At 35.3% G+C, this 21,963-nt stretch overlaps 1 protein-coding gene across 2 annotated transcripts in view; it reads right to left on the reverse strand.

The window, feature by feature from the left end:
- Window positions 1-21,963, reverse strand: part of LOC126489580 (lysine-specific demethylase 4C) — a 181,075-nt gene that overhangs the window by 50,187 nt on the left and 108,925 nt on the right. For both annotated transcript variants that reach the window (XM_050123921.1, XM_050123922.1), the window contains exons 12-16: window positions 19,232-19,340; window positions 12,089-12,270; window positions 10,314-10,527; window positions 7,486-7,562; window positions 1,106-1,161 (exon numbers count right to left, since the gene is read on the reverse strand). In XM_050123921.1, coding sequence (XP_049979878.1) covers window positions 1,106-1,161; window positions 7,486-7,562; window positions 10,314-10,527; window positions 12,089-12,270; window positions 19,232-19,340 — 638 coding nt within the window. The remainder of the gene's footprint in view (window positions 1-1,105; window positions 1,162-7,485; window positions 7,563-10,313; window positions 10,528-12,088; window positions 12,271-19,231; window positions 19,341-21,963) is intronic.

Here is a 21,963-nt window from a genome sequence, read left to right on the forward strand (position 1 = left end):
GGGGCTGATCTATTGGGAGCTCACCAAGGCCAGCTGGACTGTGACTGAAAAAGCATGGGATAAAACCGGACTCTCTGATCATGGCGAACAATGAGGACTGATGAGAAGCCAAGGTCAATGGCAAGGGGTTCTAACCCTACTTCATGTTCTGGCTTGGTGGGAGCCTAGCCAGTTTGGATGTTCACCTTCCTAGACATGGACGGAGCGGGGAGGACCTTGGACTTTCCACAGGGCAGGGAACCATGACTGCTCTTTGGATTAGAGAGGGAGGGAGAGAGGAGTGGGGGGAGGTGGAGAAGATTGGGGGGGAGGGGGAGGGAAATGGGAGGCTGGGAGGAGGCAGAAACTTTTTTTTTTCTTATTCTCAATTAAAAAAAAAGACAATTTCTCATGATATATATTTTTACAGGAGGCACCTAAATTATGCCATAGTCCCCACTGTCTAAATCATCTAAAACCTAGTGACAGCTCTATAGGATAATATTAGTCTTACTAGATGAACTTATGAATCTAAAATTAAATATTATCTCTTAGGCAACACTTTATCAGTATAGGGATGATAAATTCCTTTACTCCTCTTTCCAAGTAACTAGACACACATGCATACATATGAAATTATGTTAATGTCATCACAACATTTTTCATGAGGAGTTCCAATTCCAGTACTATGGGCTAGGCAGGATTACTTGCCCCACAGAAGCTAAGTTCTCCTACCAACTTATTTAAAAAGAGAGAGAGAGAGAGAGAGAGAGAGAGAGAGAGAGAGAGAGAGAGAGAGAGGAAGTGAGAACAAAAGAATAGTTCAGTTAACTATGAATGGAGTATTGTTGAAGTCAAGAGAGGAGAAAAAGGAGAAACATAAGAGGGAAGACAATAATGGAGAAACCTCTTCACAAAATAAGGGCTGCCATTATATAAATAGCAGAGAATAGAGTAAGCCCTATACTACATCCAGTCAGCTTTAGTATCTGAGAAGAATTTTCAGCCTAGATCCAGAAAGCAGTATCTGTGAAACATCACAGGGAGAGGGGTAGAGCAAACTATCATGCAGAATTTCAAGAGAAGAATGAAATGATGAAATTCAACACATCAATGTATTACTTACTTATTGTTTTTAGTCTGCTTAAGAGCACCTCCTCTCAAATTGCAGAGACAGCATTCCTAAAGAGAAATTAACACAATTATAAGACCCATATAACAAAAGGCCACTGCCATTCATCCAAACAACTCTACAAAATCTTCTATACCCCTTTCCATTCATCTTGAAACTAAAAGTTTTAAGCTAAAACAATGGTATCTGAAGTTCCAGAAAGGAAAAAGAAAAGCCAAAAACGCTTGGATACATTGCTATATTCAAAGTACCACCATTTCATTCATAATTGCAATATGGGGAAGTTGTGAAAAAGAACTTTGGAGATGTCAAATTAATTTCAATTTTCACATTGACTGGATAAAGAAATCATTGGACACATTAGTGAAGCATGGTTTTGGTGTACCTATGTCAGAGTACTTTGATTGTCATTATCACTTGGGTAGAGAAAATTAAAAAAAAATATTATAACATGAATTCAAAAATTTCCATTTCATGATTTGTGGTCAGTTTCAAGGACCAACATACACCCAAGCCTTGACTTTCTTACATGATGGAGTGTATTAGTCTGTGAGCCAAAATAAACCCTTCCTCCCGTAGGTTACTTCTTGCCAGATATTTTGTCACAGCAATGAGAAAAGTAACTAATATAGAAAACTGGTACTCAGAAGTGGGACTAGAGATGTGATAAACCAGACTATGTGGTCTGAAATAATGTTCAGAAAAATGTGGAGGAGCTTGGATCTATGAGCTAAATAAGCCTGAAAATGTTATAGTTTGTTGCTGGTCTATTCATAATTGCCGGAAATTGGAAACAGTCTAGATTTCCATCAAGAAAGGAATATATAAAGGAAAATATGGTACATTTAAATATGGAATATTACTCAATTGTAATAAAATGAAATTATAAAATTCATAGGAGCTAGAAAAGTCATCCTGAGTGATGTAACAAATATTGATTTTACTCACATACAGAAGTTAATTGTTAAGCTTTAGATATGTATACTACAATCCAAATAACCACAGAAGTTAGGTAGTATAAGGGACCAGAAGATTTCCCAAGGAAGGAGAAATAGAAAATAGTGTTATAGAGACATAAATTAAAAACTAGAATAGGAGGATTCAGAGGGGAGATGGATGGGAACAAAGGGTAAAGGCAAGGGGAGGAACAACTAACACTAAAGATATTTTAAAAGCTATAGGGAAACTTAGTACTGTAAAAGCTTCCTAACATATATTTATATATTCAAGGAATTTAAATGAAGCCACCAAATAGCAGGAGAAACTATGTTCCAACTAGACATCTTATTCTACAAAGTAAAACCTCCAGTGCTGGGAATGGGTCACATTTTGTTGAGTCAGTGGACAAAAGCTACCCATGTAACCCACCCTCACCACCAAATATCAAGGGCTACTGCCAAGGTTATTGCTTATTCTCCACAATTGATGGTAAGGCCCTACTGATAAAGACAACACTTGTATCATTGAACAGAGAAAGTCTGGCTGATGCCTAAATTGCAGTTTCATCCCTAATGAATAGCGTTCATGGTGCTGGAAGGTACTTTGCACTCTAAAAGAAGAGAAATGTAAACATCAATATCATATAGCTATAAGTGTTGCAAACCAAAATAGTGAATTGCCTGCATGATATACTGGTATAATAGTGGTACAAATATTATGGGAAGAAACGAAGATGATTTGACTGGATTTAGGGTCCATTTTATAAGATGGAATGGGTACCAAGAATCGAAGACTAATAGACTACAGTACTATGTTAAAGCTTTCGCTGTATATTTGAAGATATTAATATGTATTCAATGTCTGTCTGACCAAAATGGTAGTAGAGAAGCATAAAAGGAAGTGTCAAGATTCTTGTGGAAATAATATTCTGGTTAATTTAAAGCCCATGCCACAAGAAAGAGCCCATATCTGGTGAACTGTTAAATCAAAAAAAAAAAAAAAAAAAAAAAAAAAAAAAAAAAAAAAAAAAAAAAAAAAAAAAANAAAAAAAAAAAAAAAAAAAAAAAAAAAGAAAAGAAAAGAAAGGCCAGCTTAGTCAAAGGCCTTAAGGGTAACTAACCTATTATTAAATGTTTTTTTTTTTCTGCTAAATAGATATGGAATCCCCAAGTTCTTATTGTTATGCCTATACATTGGTCCATCTCTCCACAAACATCAGACACATTTTTGTTTATCAGTAGGTGGAGATTAATAAAGATTTGCAACTGGTCAATATAAGAATAATGACAGCTCAAAGATCCAGAAGGACTATACTCATGCAATAAACAGTAATGACCAAACATTACAGCATAGTTACACAACTGAATTCACAAAAGCTGTAATTATATACAAAAGACCTGCATAATAGCGAGTCAGTCTAATTCTCAGTATGGAGGGTGAAGGGGCTCATGAAATTCCACTTCTAGCTGAGGGATGGCAACTGATAATTGCTGGGAAAGGAAATGTCTGTTTTCTTCTGGTGTGTGGTCCCTGAGAGGTTACCAGTGTTGCAGAAGATGGTTCCACATCCATGCATAAAGAGGCAGTACTAAATATATTTACTCAACGGGTATTGTTTTTAAAGAAAGTTGGGAGGGGGGAAAGTAGTGTATGGGATAAGGGAGGATAGAGGGGAGAGATTAGGGGAAAGAGTTGATCAAACTCTTTGATATGCACAAATGTTGGCGAGTTATATGTCAATTCCACACAAACAAGTCTCAGCTGAGACCCTCCCCCCAACACCAAATTGGCCTGTGGTTACATCTTCTTGATTCATGATTGATATGGGAGGGGCCAGTCTATGGTGGGTAGTGTCACTCTTGGGCTACTAGTCCTGGAAAATATTAGAAAGCAGGTTGAGCAAGCCATGAGAAACAAGTCAATAAGCAGAACCTCTCCATGGCCACTGAATTAGCTTCTATCTCCAGGTTCCTGCCTTGAGAACTGCCTTTGATTTACCTAAGTGATGATAAGAAAGTACAGAATGAAATAAACTTTCTTTCTCTATTTGCTCTTGGTGATAGTGTTTTACCAAAGCAATAGAAACCTTAACAACATAGCAAGTGTGAGGATCAAAATGAATACTTTTTAACAAGAAAGTAGGTTGAAAACCTAACTTATCTAATCTTATGAGATACAATGAAAAAAGTCGTATGTACCTACATTAATCCCTGAACATATAACAGAAAGAGCAAGAATATGTATATAGATAAGCATATAACAACAACTAATGAATAGAGGCCAGAATTAGAAAGAGAACGAGGGAGGATAAATGAATGTGTTAGGAAGGAAGAAATGGTAGGAAAAAAATGATGTAGTTATTATACCTGAAATACAAAAACGATAAAGAAAAAAAAGAAATCAGAGAGATCTGAAATATATAACGGTATATGCCTTTGGGCCCTGGGCAAGGAAGAACAACCACGATTCAGTTGAAGCAAAGCTACTGTTATGATCAGTGCAGAATTGATAAAACAGAGAGAATTTTGCAGGGCCCCATTATTTAACAGGAAGTATAGGCAACTATGACGGCAGGGAGAACTACCCATGCCCAGAGATGTGACCCTATTGGTTATCAAATATAAGGTGGTCAGTCATGAAACTACAGATACAGACACAAAAGACTCCAAAGACTATATTTATATGTTTGTACATATATACATACATTTATACATATGTATCAAAAATATTTAGAGAAAAAGAGGCTATAAATTTGAGAACTGGGAAGCATACCTGTGAGGAGCTGGATGAAGAAAATGAAGATAAAAATATGTAATTATTTTTCAACTAAAAAAAGTGTATAAAAGTTAAAATATAAACACACTTAAATCTAGGAGCTAAGGGAACAGCCTAGTCACAATACACTTGGTATGCACTCTCTAGCTTTTAGGTTTCATAACCAGCACCAAAGAAAATTATTTGAAATACATAAAAAAAATAGAAATGCTAACTGTCCAGATTTAATCATTTTACATTGTATGTAGGGTTTAAATTACCACATGAAGCACAATAAATATGTAAAGTTAAAACAGTTAAAGTTCACAAATGATAAATGGGGGGGCACACATGAAGTTTGAAAAGAAAAAGGGATAATGACTTGATCAAAACACATGTATGAAATTTTAAAACATTAAAAATAAAACAAAACAAAAAACCTATTTGAGATTCAATTTTACCCAAGTCAGAATAGATATAAAGAGAACAAAGGACACAAAGGTTGGTGAGAATGTGAGGAAAAGAGTCACCTTATCTTCCAGTGGTAGTAGAAACTGAGTGGTAGAATAAGGACTGGAGTCAGTGTGGATGTTGTTATTCAATTATGGACACATCCAAAGGAATCCATAACCTTCCATAGACATATGAATACTTTATGAATAATGACCAGCAAGTGTGATAAGGATGAATAGATGATGGAAATGTAAAAATACACAATGTAATTTCATTCCATTATAAGGAAAACTGAAATTATAAAAAATTCAGTAGATAGATATGAAACTATTATAATAAATGAGATAATCCATGAGCAGAACAAATGTACATGCTTTCTTTCTTAGAATGTGTGCATTCTAACTCTGAACTTTTAAGATTTGTATTTTAATTTGGAATGTCTGCTGAGGTCAAGAAGCTAGAAAGTGGGTGTGAAAGGGGAAAAGGGAGAGTAGAAAACACGTGATATGAGGGAGGCATAAAGGCTTCAGCAAGGATATGTACAGCAGGATGCAGAAGAGGAAGGGTAAGGATGGGTTAACAAAAAGTAAGGATGTATAAAAAGACTTATGAAAACCCTCTACATTATAAGCTGTGGTGGTCTGAAAGAGAATAGCATCCATAGGCTTCCATGTTTGAATATGTGTTCTCCAGTTACTATAACTGCTTGAGAAGGATAAGGATGTGTGGTCTTGTTGGAGGAGGTGTAGCCTTGTTGGAGAGGTGAACCACTGGGGGGCTAGGCTTTGAGGATTCAAAAGTCCAAGCCAACCAGCCTCAATCTCTCTCTCTCTCTCTCTCTCTCTCTCTCTCTCTCTCTCTCTCTCTCTCTCTCTCTGTAACTTGTAGATCAGAAATGAACTCTCAGCTCATGCTCAAAGCACAGTGCCTGTCTGCTTTCCACCATGATGACCATGGACTAACTCCCTGAAACTGTAAGCAAGTATCCAATTAAATGATTTTGTTTATAGGTGTCCTAGGTCAGGGCATCTCTTTACGTCAATGTGTGGTTTCTTTTCTTTTTGTTTTTGAAACAGTTTGGATGGAGGGAAACAGTAATAACAGACAAAGTATATACCAACAGACATAGATTATAAAACGAACATCTCACTACACAAAGAATTAATCATCAGAGGTCCCAGAAGCATCCAAAAGAACATAGGCTATACCCATGCTTTTCAGTTAGCCACCACAGCTAGATTTTATGACCCTGCTACTAAAAATAACACATTTTGCTTATAACACATAAAGATATCAAGCTGGAAGTGATCCGGAAACCTACACTCCACTAGCTATGTTTACAATGACAAAAGGTGCTATTCAGACCACTGAAGAAGAAATGCCATCACCTGTTTTATTCAATGCTAAATTTGACAATACTGAGTGACCAGCAAAACATGCCCCTCAGTGCAATAATAGAGTGAGTTCTGGAGGAACCACTTGCTTTCTGACTAAATTTGAGGCCTCTTCAACGAGAAGGAATTTATGTCTGGTACTGTAAAACTGGTCAAATGTTGGGGAGGTCACAATCTTTCTAATCAAACCTACTACTGTTGTTTTGCTAAAGGAACACATTGTCACACTGCTTCCTAAATATTTATGATTATATCTATTGATTGATGCTGTTTTCAATGTTGGTCAGAGAAGCTTCCTTTTGCAGTGGATAATAATCAATGCAAAGACACATAGCTGTCAAAATAAATAAGAATAAGTGATGGTGACTGCTCAGTCCTAAAAACTTATCTATATCAACTCTCACAGAACTCAGTAAACATTGGTGAGAAGGGTGTGATAAAGCATGTAAAGTAAATAGGAGACAGGACTATGAAATGCTGTGTTCTGGGCATTTAATAGTAAAAGTAAAAAGTGGACTACTACAAAAAATTGCTACATACTTTACAAATATAAACACAAGGTTTTCAAAACTTTACCATAAAATAAAAGTATTAGAAAAATTATACTTGCTATATGATTATAAAACCCAAGCTTAATATTCTTAGAGATATTCTGTATTCTGAATAAATTTTATTTTCACAAGGCATATTAAAAGTAATAACAGGAAATAATTAAGACTGAGATTTTGTGATATACAGGCCAGCACTGAAATATTATCTGACCACAGCTGAACTAGCCATGATCACAGTGGGCACAGAGAGAGGAAGAATAGCACAACATTAAAATCTACTTACTGCAGTCCATGCATTTCTTTTGCACCGGGCACATAGCCATCCATCACAGATATCATGAGAAGGGACACCATAACAACCTAAAATATAATAACATGGAAGTATGCATTCAGTCCCTTGCATCTCTAAAATGTCAGACACCCTGGTATAAAAAAACCTATGATCCCAATGACTAGGAAGCTGAGGCACAGTGATCACATATTCAAGTCCTACACAACCTATAGTGAGCTCAAAGATAATCTATGTAATCAAGTGAGATAGTTCCAAAATAAAAAGTACAAAGATGCTTCAGGTTACAAATCGGGGATAGACTGTCCAGTATGCGAAAATGAATTATATAAAATATCGAATATGGAAAAAATACATATTTCAAAAATAAACAAATGAAGTTATTCAATGCCTAGCATACCAAAAATGTGAGTAAGCCTCTATCAAAGTTACCTCAGATTCACATATCTTATAAATTATTTTATCAGTTCCCCAAACATAAAACAATTTTTTTTCTAGTTGGGATTTGGCTTCATGTTTGCTTTATTTATTAGTATTAGTGTGTATGTATGATGTAAGTGTAACAATGTGGACCCATGCATACCAGAGCAATTATGTGGAGGTCAGAGAACAAGGTTCTAGGGTTAGTATACAGGTTGTGACAATGAAATACAGAAAGTCAGGCACGCAAAGCAATGGAATCATCTAAAAAGCTTATTTATTTGAAATTTTCTATAAGAGTTTTCGTTACACATTTCAGGTTGAATGAAACTTTTGATTCTCATGCCATAGCTTCCTGAGAACTAGGTCAAGAGGCGCACCAGAACACCAAGCTTCAGAGTGTACATATTAATATTATCATAGAGATAATTCTTGCAAGGATAAAAGTAAAATTTCAAACTGTAATGTTAACATTGTCACTTTTACATAAATATTTCAAAATAAGCTGCAACTCATAAAGCTGTTTTGGGATATGCTAATAAAGTTTGACATGTATTTCAGTCATTGGGGCAAAGGCTGCATAGTCCACGATTAGCAAAAAAAAATTTGTTTTCAATTAAGTGTTTGCCTAAACTAAGTGTGAAGATGAAAGATGGTGCAAATATTTGTAGTAATTGCATAATAGTACAAATGTTACTAGGTTAAAATTTCAGCAACAAATAAACAAGTAAGCAAATCTATCAACAAATAAACAAACTAGCACATATATTATCAGTATTTGAGAATACTTAGTAAGAAGAATATAGGATGTACATAGTCTGCCACCTACAAAGAAAAATTTTTGGAAAGAGAATAGGAAACAAGGATGGGAAAGGAAAAAAAGAGGACACGATGTAAGGGAAAGCAAATAGGCAGTGAGGAGAAAGGCACAGTATCCTTAATTCCTAAAATAGAAGCATTTGGAAGCAATAAATGAGTAAATTTTAACACCAAAATGTGATAATAGAGACAGAAAAAAATTCAGAAATGCAATGCATCAAAGAAAACCATATCATATGTAACCAAGTCAAACCAAATGCTGAATTCAATCATGTTCATGGGATTAGAAAGGTGAGACTGCATAGCTGGTGACTCAGAAAACAAGGTTGAATATATATTTATTGTTGGCTGGGGTTTATGTCTTGGCTATACATAGGAATGTATGGTAAAATAATGTACATACACATGTCTCTCTCTGTGTGTGTGTTATCTTCCAAAGCTGTATTAGTATAAAAAGATTGCTAATACTGTACTGCAGAGAACTTGTTGCCCTGGCAGAGGATCCAGATTTGATTCCTAGCATCAATATTGTAGCTCAGAACCAGCTATAACGACAGTTTCAGAAGACTGGAAGCCCTCTTCTGACTTCCCGAGGCACCAACTCCTCATGCAGAATACATATATACATATAGGCAAAATACTCATGCATCTAATAAAATTATAAAAAATAAAATAAAAGAATTGAGAATAAGAGTCTGGGATGTGGTTCAGTGGCACAAGAAACATATAGCATGCATGAGGCTCTTGTTTGGCCCTAGTAATAAAAGATAAAAGGAAAAAACCAAAAATGCCCCCAAAACAGATAAATGTAATTGAGCAAAATCAGGAACATTGAAGTACTTTGCAATAGATTTGTAATATGTAATGAATTTCCCTATATATTCTAAGAGACTTATGTGGTAAATCTATGTTTACAAATATATACCTATTTAAAAATAAAAAAAAATGTGAAACATATGGAACCCAACTACAATAATGGAATTTATCTATCTTTATGAGAAAAAAATATTTAATTCAATATATTAGGTTGTGGAACATATAAAATGAGTCTTAAAAAGTCATAAAAATAGTCTTCAATCAAAACTAAAGATGGAAATTAAATTTTCACAATCTATTATTATGAAAATACAAAATTCAAATAAGTGAAGGAGCTCCATGATGATGTCACCATGATTCATGACAATAAAATACTCACACCTTCTCTTCAGTGAGGCTTCATAAAATTGGAGAAAAGGATGATTATCTCTACTCATAATCTTAACGGAAGCCATTAAAAATATTCATGAGAAGAGTAGAAATGCAGCTCTACTGGCAGGCTGTGCCTCCTACGCACAAAGTCCTGGGCTCAGTCTCATTACCACATAAATCCAGGCATGGTGGTACACATCTGCAACCCTAGCACTACAGAAATGGGAACACAAGAAAAGGGCTGGCCAACTGGCTTCTGCAGTAATCTCCTGAACAGCTTAGGATACAAGACGTTGGCACAAAGAAGAATGCCAACATGTATATTGACAGGTGATTTATAGGGGCTATGTAAAATACTGAAAAGCCAGGGGCTGGAAAACCATAGATTTATTTACTTGCATGAACCTGCACGAAGCACTTGGCACAGGAAATCAGAAGGCTTGTTCCATCCTCTTCAAGGAAGGCATTTGGGGGGGAATATTCTATATTTTCTTCACTATAAATAAAACACATCTCTGGAATAATGGGTTTAGTCTTTCTTCCAGATTTAACCACTTCATTTACTGTTGTCTCCCATCTAGAATCATTTTCTTCTTTGCTGCTCTCAGGCTGGAAAGATAATACACACACACACACACACACACACACACACACACACACACGATTAAAGACATGAAAGAGCTCAGCTTTTATCCATTAATCCATTTATACATGTTCTAGCCACTAAATTACAACTTCTCATTGTTTTCTTTAATTCAACTGGCAACATTTTACCAATGCTCTTCTATAGACTCCCATTCAGAAATCACTCAGTAAGAATAAAGAAGAACTGTGGTTTCATACAAGATTGTGAGGAACTCTTTAAACTTTGGTGCTCCAAAATACTTCAGGAATGCAGTTACTTTTGCTTATACTTGTCAATGATCTACTTGTACTAGGCTAATGCCTGTTTTGGCTTATTAAAAAAATATTATGTGGATGTACTTCAAAGAATACATATAAATGCCCAGGTTTTCTATGAGTAGCAGTTTAAACTCCAGAGAAAGCTTGAAATAAGGAGACATACTGGCATATGTGGTCAGATAAGAATGATGTGCCAGATGTGACTGTCATCATTCAGCAAACATCGGGAAATTACAGCCAATGGATTACCTTTATTATTTCCTAGATATTAAATAAATCAACTTTTAAAATTCTTATAATAAAAAATATTTTTATTATTATATTACTTGTCAATTTACATATTGACCTTCTTCTTTGTGCAAAGGTCTTGTACCCTAAGCTGCTTAGGAGGTGGCTACATAAGCCAGGAAAACTCACAGGTAAAGAAGAATGCTTAAATAAGAATCAATAAAAGCAAATAATTAACAGATTAAAAAAAAAGTAAAACAAAAAGTAAATAAACTACTAATTACAAATTTGAAAATGAAGAAATTTCACTCTCTTCAGTTCTAAAATATCCAAATTAAATAACTATTACATAACACTTTTAGAAATTCATGATCTTGAATGAAGTCTTTATGACTCTATCAAGGAAAACACAACTTTGTTGAAAAGCAATTTCTTTATTAACCAATGATAATAGAACATATTCATTGCATACAGAGGAAAATCCAACATCACAACTTAAAAATAATGATCATATTAGTGGGTTTTCTAATATATTGTACCTTAAAGCACACAATATAATTTAATTTATACAGCATTCAAGATTGCTTTCTTGTGTGTATTCAGAAGAATACAGTCATGCCTGAGCTAAGATGCTGTCAGAATGACATGCATGAAATAATGATGGAATCAACAAGCACAGTAGTCTGATTCTGGTGAATAAATACACAATTTGTAGTGAGTCTTGGGTGTGTCTTTGGCGTGTTTCAGATGGAAAGGTGAAAAAGAAAAAGGGAGAGCAGGGCACTGATATCCATATTATTAAAGAATACTTTTAATTAAAAAAAATTACTAAGTATATTTTTTTCTATGAAATGTTTTATTTCCAGGCTTTAAGTTAGAAGTTTGGTGCCTTTTAGTAAAATAACTGGATTTAGAATTGCAAGTTTCTAAAATGCACTAATATAAACAAACACTAAAAACAGACAAAAAATGAGCTCATCAAAAGCCCTTAAGAAAATACAACAGTGGAAGGATACGTGGTAGCCATCCTCCAAATTACCTTGTAGTATGGCATGAGCAGAGTGCAAATTGCACAGTGTGGTTCTATTTTTGCCACAGCTGCATTATACTCCTGTTCAGCCAAAAAGTTGGGAGACTTTGTCTGCCAAAGGTGGATGAGAGGCTTTGCCCAAGACTCTGTTTCTTCCACTTCTTCGTCAATGGTTAGAATTTCAGGTGACTCTTGAGAGAAAAAGAGGAATACAAAATGAGCAGAAGACTTAGAAAAAGATATCACCCTGGTAACAGACATTGAGTAGTCTTAAATGACTGTGATGTCAATGTCAGATGCTAAGCCTATTTTATCAAGCATATTATGAATGAAATAGAATAACTGGGTTTTCTTGTTATCTTCTCCAGCCTTGGAGCAGGAGATCAGAACATCTCATGGAACCATAAGCTATTTTTCTTTTTGCTGGGAAAAATTAAATCAATCCCTCCTTAAACTTCATCACTTCATCTTTTCAGCTTCCACTGCAAAACCACCCACATGGTTAAGAAGTTTAAGAATGACTAAGCTAGTGACCCTCTTATTAATACTTTCATTTTCCTTACTTAACACAGTAAAAGTTTATCAACTGAATTTAATTAAATTGATTTTTTTATTTAAAATTCCTTGGTATTTACAAAGCATAATGTAGAAAACAAAGTAGTTGTCATAGGAAAGCAGAGTTGGAGAAAGAGGAATAAAAATTAAAATGTAAAAGAAGCTAGCTATAGAAAGACTGGAAACTCATCTCCATTAGGACTACACACACACACACCCCAAATAGAAACAATGTCATGTGTGAGAAGAGCCCTGTGATATCCACAGTCAAGCAAAGTGGTTTTGTAAATAACCTCTAAAATAACTGATAGCACCAGAGGCTTATAGCTTTTTGGTGACCTGCCTTCTTCATGCTACCTAGTCAATGTCCATTTTCTAGAATACCTTTCTTTTTCAATAAAGTGTCTCTATTTCACTCATCATTCATTTGTTCCCAGTTTGATTCACTTTTCTGAAGACACAATAACCTGTGGTTATACTCTGAACCCTGATCAATAGATGCAATGGTAGGAAAGCCACCCAGTAGGAAAAGCCATGCTATTTATTCCTGGAACATTTCAAAATGGTGTCAAAGCTCCCAAAAAAGGCCTGATGACAGCCTATGAAAACATGAAAGTCTGGAGAACTACATTCAGCATTTCCTCTGACTTTCTTTCATGGCTATGGCTTCCTGTGATTGAGACTGGAGGTATGTCTGGACCCTCTCCCTTGTTCTCTCTATTGCAACTTGACATAGCGCAAAGAAGCAGGAATGGGCTAATGGCTTCCTGAGAGAAACAATACTTTAAATTGTAAAGCAACTATACAGGAGGGTTTGTCTTTAAACTGGAAGGCTTGCAAAGAGTCACCATGATCCAAGTGAAGCCTGGGAACACATGGAGACCTAGTCCCCACTGGAGATGCAAGCAGTCACATATTAGCTTATGCACATTGAAGCTGCCTGACTAACGTGTGTGCAAAGAAAGACAGTTATAGTTAATTGTGCCACCAAGATGGTGGTGCTTATATGAGGGAGGGCATTACAGTACTAATATAAACAATGATAATTACATGGCTTGGAGTCTACAATGTCACTGAACCCTATAAACATAACCAATCCTTCTTTATTTTTTCCCCAGAGGACTACCAAGATAAGGAGAATGACAGACTCAAATGAGGACCTGGTATAAACACTGCCATAGCTCTTGGCTGGTCCCTCCAACTCTGAACTCCTACCTATACCTAGGGATGAGGCAGGAGCAGATATCTAGATACTAACTCCCAGTTAACTTTTCTTCCCATTTACTTACCAGTATGATTTATTTAGCTCTGCTCTTTTATATCCTAACTGCTCTCCAGTTCTGCCTGTTCATTTAGTAGTCACAGCAGTATTGATGAGGTACAGAGATAATTTACAAGGTAATAAGCCACTCACATAAACATGACAGCCCATATGTACCTTTTATCTGAATGGTAATATAAAAACAAAAGTCATGGCAAATTATGACTTATCTCTGAAACTAGCAGTCTAGACGTTTTTCTGTCTTTTGTGGACAGCAACCTTATTTCACTAAAGTAAAAGAAATAACATCATAGAGATATTCATAAAAGGGAAGTGCATGTCTATATTGTGTAACACAGACCCAAGTCGTAAACAACATGAGCCTGGTGAGATGGCTCAGTCTGTAGAGTGCTCCTCTCCAGGCATGGCAACCTGATTTCCATCCCTGAATCCACATAATGGAAGAAGAGAACAGACTCCTACAGACTGTCTTTTGAACAGACAGACACTGTGGCATATAACTGTTCAAATACATTCACAAACACAAAACAAAGAAATAGCATGTAATGAGAGACAGAAGAGGAAAAAAAAACATAAGAAAAAAATCCCAGTTTATCTCTAGAAGCTCCTAAAATAATTGAGAAATAAAACTACTTGTTTTCAGCTTTTTAGTTTTCTTTTTAAAGTGAGCATTAAAATTATTTTTGGAATGCTTAAATAAAAGAAATGTGTGACTGTATAGCAAGGCCTGCGAAATATATACCACTTTATAAAATTAGGTACTCTTAGTTTCTTAAAGTCTATGAAAATGATATCTGAATCATAAAACTTTTATAAAGCATTAAAATTCCTCTTGTTTATATAAAATAATACTTACTGGAGTCATAACAATTCACAAAACTATGAAATGTTATATTGAATATATAGAACTCTATAAAGATTTCCTTCCAAAACAGGCTCTGAAAAAACCTTGTATTTTAAACTCAGCTCGCCCTCCCTCCCACTCTTCCTTCCAATTTAATTAATAGAACATATCAATAATAGGACATATCATTTATCTTAATCAAAATAAATCTAATATGGATGACTCTAAAGAAGCAGTGTCTTCCAGACACAAAAGGACTGATACACATATGAATTCACAGATAGGACCCACACAGGTTCAAATTAGGTGCAAGAGAGAAATGTACACTGGGTACCACCAAGAAGCTATCTGCAATTGATCATTGTTGACAAAGGAAAAAGTCAGTTTTATCTAGTGGAGTGTAATTGGATATATCAATCACATACCAGGGCAATCACCTTACCCAGGAAAAGCTGGCAAACACAAAATGAATTGTATCTCTGTGCACATGCATGTTTGTGCAGGTTCATGCTTTTGGTTTGGTTTTGGCATTTTTATCTTACTATTTTCTCACTTGCATTGAGGGCCTTTTCTGTGTGTTTTATCTTGTTCCATTTTTATTTATTTGTTTATTTTTTTTATTTTTCCTTGATAGAAAAACACACAGAGAGAAAGAACATGAAATTGGGTGCAACGAGGAATGAAGATACTCTAAAAAGAAATTTATGTCCCCGACCTTCCCTTTGCTTAGTATTGAAACAACGGGTAGCAATACATTGGAATTCTTCTTGGAATCTCATGCCCAAGGAAAGAAAATACTGAATCCAGCTGACATTCAGAAGGTAATGTTGTCATTTAGAAGCAATTTCTCAGAGTTCTGACAACCTGCAGAAAACCTAACAAGAGAAACTGGGGCCCAGACAATAATGATGGGAAGGACCACACCAAGGTCCAAGACTATTTAGTTATATGCAGCTTTTGCCTTAAGTTTTCATGGGGAAGATGAACTTGATTTGATTTCTCTTGCCAAAGTGACCATACTGAATAAATCCCATCTTTCTGTTTATCATCATTACATGTTTCTTACATGTGGCTTAAAGAATACAAATGTCTCACATTAGCTAGCCATGCCTACTAGAGCCCAATCCACAAGAACAGTAAAAACAAGAACTATAATCAATGCTTCAATGTGGCTCCTACCAATACTCAAACTTGTAAAGGGGGGCGGAGTTCACCTGTACACCTGGGCAAAGACAGTATTTAGATAGCTATGTGTATCTTTTTTTCTATATTGGTTACTCTAGAATTTAAAACAAAATAGAGTTGAAGAGGTATAAACAGAAATCAGTACAATGACAGTTGAGTCTTAGGGAAACTAACATCTTATTTAACACATGCTATTATAGTTGGTCTGGTAGGGATAAAGATATAAAGAATGACTTAGGTCCCTCAGTTTCGCTACCAGATTACTGAAAAATAAAAAATGACCCTCAAAAAGTAGGAATTCCAAAGCAATTTCTCTCTGGTAGAAAAAAAAGCCTAAAATCCAGAGGGGATGGTTTTCTTCTACAGAGATTTACAACCTGTCAGACCACCATTCAGGAGAGAAATTGATGGTGGTATAAACCACAACTTTTAATGTAAATAAATCTGACCTTTTAACTTAACATCAAAAGTATGAAGATGGATTTGGCAGAGATAGCGACTCAGCCATATTTCCCAATGTAGGTACAATGAATAAATCTCTTTTTTCCTTCTTATTATTGATTTGGTTCTTTTAATAAGCTTGTGGAGGACAGGTGGCCAAACCTGACTTGTAGATCCAATCAAGAGACAGGTTATATATGTATGAGATTTTCAAAGAATAAAAGTTATTCTTAAATATTATTTTAATAATTCCAACTCTGCTTTATACTATAGAGTCCTAAAACATTTTTCCTTGTCAAAGATACAAGTCCTGATATGGTTGAAAGTCAATGTCCAGAAAATATTAGGGTATTTCCCTATAAAAAAAAAAAGTATGAATCTCACTGTTGTGACCATCTATGGGTATTTGAAATGACTATGGGCATTTAAAATGCTCAAAACTGCTAAAATCACTACAGGTTAAGAACTAAGGTTAATCTCTTATGACCAAGTAACAAATTTTATATAAGAGGAAAATAAGATCAGAAAGAGGACTTGTCTAAATTATAAAATAACAACAAAACTCAGAAAAAATAAAATAAAACAGTAAGACCAGAGTCTACTAAGAGAAAGAAACTCCTCTTCTAAGAGTTTAAACAAAATTTCCACTGCTTCTGCCAGATACATTACAGGCATTAACAAGCAGAGAACACATCCCTTCTAAATTTGCTACATGGAGTAAGAAGTAAAATTTGACCTCACTCTTAAGGCTAAGCATTCATTAGGTGAATTCTTCTATCCTACAACCATTCTTCACTAAAACCTAAGCAAGAGGTTTGGTCCTCTTCTTGAGTCCATGGTAGTTTTGATTTTGTTTTCTGTTTTTCCCATGTATGTTCTTAAAGGGTTGGCTGCTCAAAAGTTCTGTTTTGCATGTCTTATGAAACCAACTGCCTTCTTTCCAAATCTAGACCAGGAAAATTCTGAGAAGACTCATAGCAAGAATTCTCCAGGTAGATGGGAATTTCCTCTGACTCCTTTTCTGGCTTGCTCTAGCTTTTAGAAAATCCAGCTATCATTATCTTCTTACTTCTTACTATCACCTTAACAGCAGAAATGAGAACTAGTAAGTTTCACATAAGTTCAAAGCACTTCATAGACACTGAGATTTTAACTTTATTAACTCTAGGTGACAAATGCTACTATAATCCCAGCTTTGGAAACACAGGCTCCAAAGCAAGGAGACCCCAGGCAGCTACCAGAGTAAGACAACAGAATTACTGAGCAGATGTCACCTGTCTGTCCCACCAGAACAGAAGATCCAACAAGGGCTTACTGTGGTGCTTTTTGTTTTAGTTTTCTGTAGTAGGACCAGATTCCAAACTCAATACAAAAATGATCATTTACCCACAGTAGACACTAAGTGATACTAAGAGAGGTAATTTCTCAGAAATTCTAATATAGGTATATTCTAATAGGAACACTGCCAAAGAGCTGATAGGGCAGAAAATGCCTAAAATCAGCTGCATTGGTAACTGTGTATTCCAAATGAGGATAAAATCTGCTTGTTCAATTCATTTAGACAATGATAATCTTTCTTCACTTACAATGATAGAAACTATTAGATGCAAAGGAAGAAGAGTGATCAATGATCTAAATAATTTACTTGAGGATATAGAATTTTTTTATTGTCATTTTAGATTTTTTTTACATCTTTAGCCACTAGGAAACACATATGGCTTTAGAATTCAATTCTCATAAATTCCCAGAAAATGTTAATATGTGTAACCACTGCAAAAACAACAATTACTAATGTTTATACAAATATTTAAGCTTAAACCCTTGAGACAACTTTGTTAACATAATTCACTTATAAATTTTTGCAACCTCTTTACACTGAAATCAAGGGGGTACTCTGTACAATTCTCAATGGATGACATAAAAATAAGCTTCTAGGAAGAAAAGCACATGAAAGAAAAAACTGTCTTTAGAAGTCTATCTAGGCCCTTTCCTGCAGAGAAACCACATCAACAGCAAGCTGTGAAGAAAAGTATTCAAAGGTCATAGATATTGTTAGATATTAATTTTTTAAATTTGTCTTCTAGTTATAATAACTTTAACCAACAACAGCTTATGCTAAAAGAACTAAAATGGAATAAAAAAGGAACAGATAAAGTATAGAAGTATCCATAATCCTAGCAAGTAGAAGGCTGAAGCAGAAGGATCAAATTTCCAGCCTGTCTAGATTGCACTACAGTAATTTGTCTCAAAGAAACAAAAAATTAGAACCCAACTTGATAACATACAGAAATAACAGCTAGTATGTTTCTTTATTTCTACAATTCAACTAGAATGCTTCCCTGTTATAAACAGTACTACTACTAAGTTCTTTTTTTCTACATAAACACACACCATAAAATAAAAGACAGTAAGCAGAAAAATGATGTTGGTACTTCAAGTGAGTGTTACTTAATCTAAACCAAATCACTATAGTGTTGTTCTCTTGACTACAACCTCAAAAATAGGTGACTTTAGAGAAAAGGAGACTATCTCAAAGATGGACTGCACAGAGGAACAAACAACAAAAATGCTTGAAAAGATCAGTTAGAAATGTAATGAAGAAGTACTTAGTAGAAGTCTCACAGAAACATCACATAGACAGAGAAAGGGGAATCAAATTAAAAAGAAAAGTAAATGTTACAATGGGATATGTGACTTAAAAAAAGATAAGGGGTGGTTTCTTAGTGGGTTCATGAATTGAAATGGTTCAGGTTAAAAATACAGACAATGAGTATATGACATGATTGGACGTGATTCAATTCAAGTCATTTATTATAAAAGATGATAAATAATGATATACACTCACCTTCATCACTCGCTACCTGCTGCTTCACAACAGTCATTGGGGATCTGGCTGGAGGCTTACCAAGTGGATGGCGCCAACTCTTAGTAGTTTTGGGCTGTCCTTCTATTATCTAGTTTAGAAAAAAGAAAAAAAAAGAGGTAGAAACCTCCATGAATAATACTTGATTATTTTCAGTTTACTTCTTTTTCCCATTTGTCTGGTATGATGAGCATGTGTGTGCAGAAGAACAGGCAGACGTAAGATGTAGACACACCACTAGCTCACCGCTTTACATTTTGAGACAGGATCTCAGTGAACCCAGAGATTAACTCTTCATTAGTTTCACTGGCTAATAAGCTCTAGTGATTCCACTGCTTCTGGCTCCAAGCACAGTGGTTACAAACTAGTGCAGCCATGGCTAACTTTTCTTCATCCTTAAATAGCAAGCACATTATTTACAAAGCTGTTTCTTCAGACTCAATAAAGATTTGTTTCAGAAAAAAGAAACATATTTTAAAATTATATCACTGTTTAGTAATAAATCTTATACTTATTTACTCTTTAAGAACTTAGCATTTTAAGCAATTTCATCTTACAAGCTAGGGTAGAGCTCAGTAATAGAACACTTACCTAGCATGCACAAGGCCCTGGGTTTTCATCCACAGTACTACCAGAGAGACAGAGGGAGAGAGGCTGAGGGAGGGGGAGAGAAGGAGAGAGTGAGAGAGGAAGAGAGGGAGAGAAAGGGGAGGTAAAGGAAAAGGGGTAGCATTTTTTCCCCAAGAGAGCAATTAATTCTCCTTCAAAAAATACTGTCTTTCATGAAAGACTTACCAAAGTTAGCAAAATTTCAAAGGCCCTTTAAAACTGGCCAAGTCCACCATTACACGCTCACTCATAAAATGAAGTTGTATCACCTCTAGCCTTTCATACATGAATATCTGGCAAGTGATCTAGCATTTATCCTCATAGAGAAGAAAAACCAGCCAAATGAAATAAATAACTTTTTTTCTATTGGGAAATGAGCCATGGGTTCAGTAAGAAAATATCACTTTTAAATGAATCATTCCTGTTATGAAGTCATTAAATTTTGAAAGATATTTTTAAGCCCCTAGGAGACACTTTCCAATTTTACTTTCAATATTTTTTGAGGACATATTTGTATTTGAGTAGAACACATGACTTAGAAAATGATCAAGTCCACTGATTAAATTATTGAAATAAGAAATTGACTATTTGTAAATGCTGTCTTCATAGTATGCCTTATCATGAAAGGATGTGAAAAGGCTCAGAGTAGGTTTAGAAAACTGGGAACAATAAATCACCAGGCTGATCAGGAACCCTCTCAAATGACAAAAAAGCTCCTCATAGACAACTGAAGTCTATGATAAGGTTCAGAATGTTAGCACAGCATTAGTTCATCTGACCCATTCCTGATCTAAAGACTGTTCATTTGGCAAACATATAATTTTAACACCAAATGAGAACAATGGAGAAATACAGAAAGGAGGCTCTAGCCATGAAACCAGCATAGGGGCTTGATGATGTGGGATGCCCTTCAGTATGCTGTGAATATGTTTTATTAACACTGGTTAATAAATAAGCTACTTTGGCCTGTGGCAGAGCAGAATATAGTTAGGTAGAAAATACAAACAGATACAAGGAGGAAAATATGAGATTGAGGAGACATCAATAGCCTACAGAAGAGTAAGCTGTGAAGTACCAAGCCACAAGCCTTGTGGTAAAATACAGAATGATGAAAATGGGTTAATTGAAGTTGTAACAGCTAGTTAATAATAAGCCTGTGCTAATAGGATAAACAGTATGAAATTAATATTAAGCCTCATAGTATATTTTAAAAGCAGCTGCATGACTAGGTGGGACAAGAGGTCTCCTGCTACAAACAGCACCCAAATTTTAGCAACTACAGCCACATAAAATCTGAGAGCACTTGGGAATGGATTTTAGAAACAAAAGAACAGAGTCAAGCATGGCTTCTTGGTAGCTGCATTTTCTTGGGATTTGTTTTGTTTGGTAGAGAAAAGTAGAGGCACAGCTCCTTTAATAGAGGCTATCTGACTCAGTGTTAGGGACAAAAAACCAAGTGATTCTTTGAAGAGTCCCTACTACCAAAACCTTAAATGGTGTTTATGAGCAGCTAGCAGCAGGCTTCTTGGTGGTAGCATGGGCCTAGAAACTCTGCAGAGTTGTAGAAATAAACATGGCTCCCACAAGTACCTCCACCATGAAGCTAGACTATTAGGAAGTCAAGGAATGTGGCAGAGAAAGCTGCCAAAGCTTCTGCTTTAATTCTAGTCATTCTACCTTAACAGATTAGAGACCATTTGGTCAGAAAAAGATAGAGATATATAGTAAAAACAGATTCAAATGAAAAACATCTCAAAATGTTTTTCAGGGTGTTGAAAAGTAACATAGGCTTGGAAGAGAAAAGAAAAAGGATAGAGAAAGAACTTAAAAAAGAGTAATACAGAAAGAGTATGGATACGGTATGTTATTGTGTTGTCTTTTTGACTGCCAAGGAAGGAGTAACAGCTGCTAAAAGACAATTGATTATAAATCCTGCTGGATTAAACCAACCTATACATTTAAAAAATATCTTGACTTCAAAATTTAAGATGAAAGATATGTTACTTTGAGAAAGACTTTCTGATTTTATTTCCACAGGATTTGGATCTATCCTGGATTAAGAAAAAAATCAGTTTTGATTGAGGTAGACACCCCCCCCCCCAAAA

The sequence above is a fragment of the Alexandromys fortis genome, unplaced genomic scaffold (assembly GCF_014885135.2).
Source record: "Alexandromys fortis isolate MF-2015 unplaced genomic scaffold, M_Fortis_MF-2015_v1.1 scaffold_166, whole genome shotgun sequence".
Classification (NCBI taxonomy): domain Eukaryota; kingdom Metazoa; phylum Chordata; class Mammalia; order Rodentia; family Cricetidae; genus Alexandromys; species Alexandromys fortis.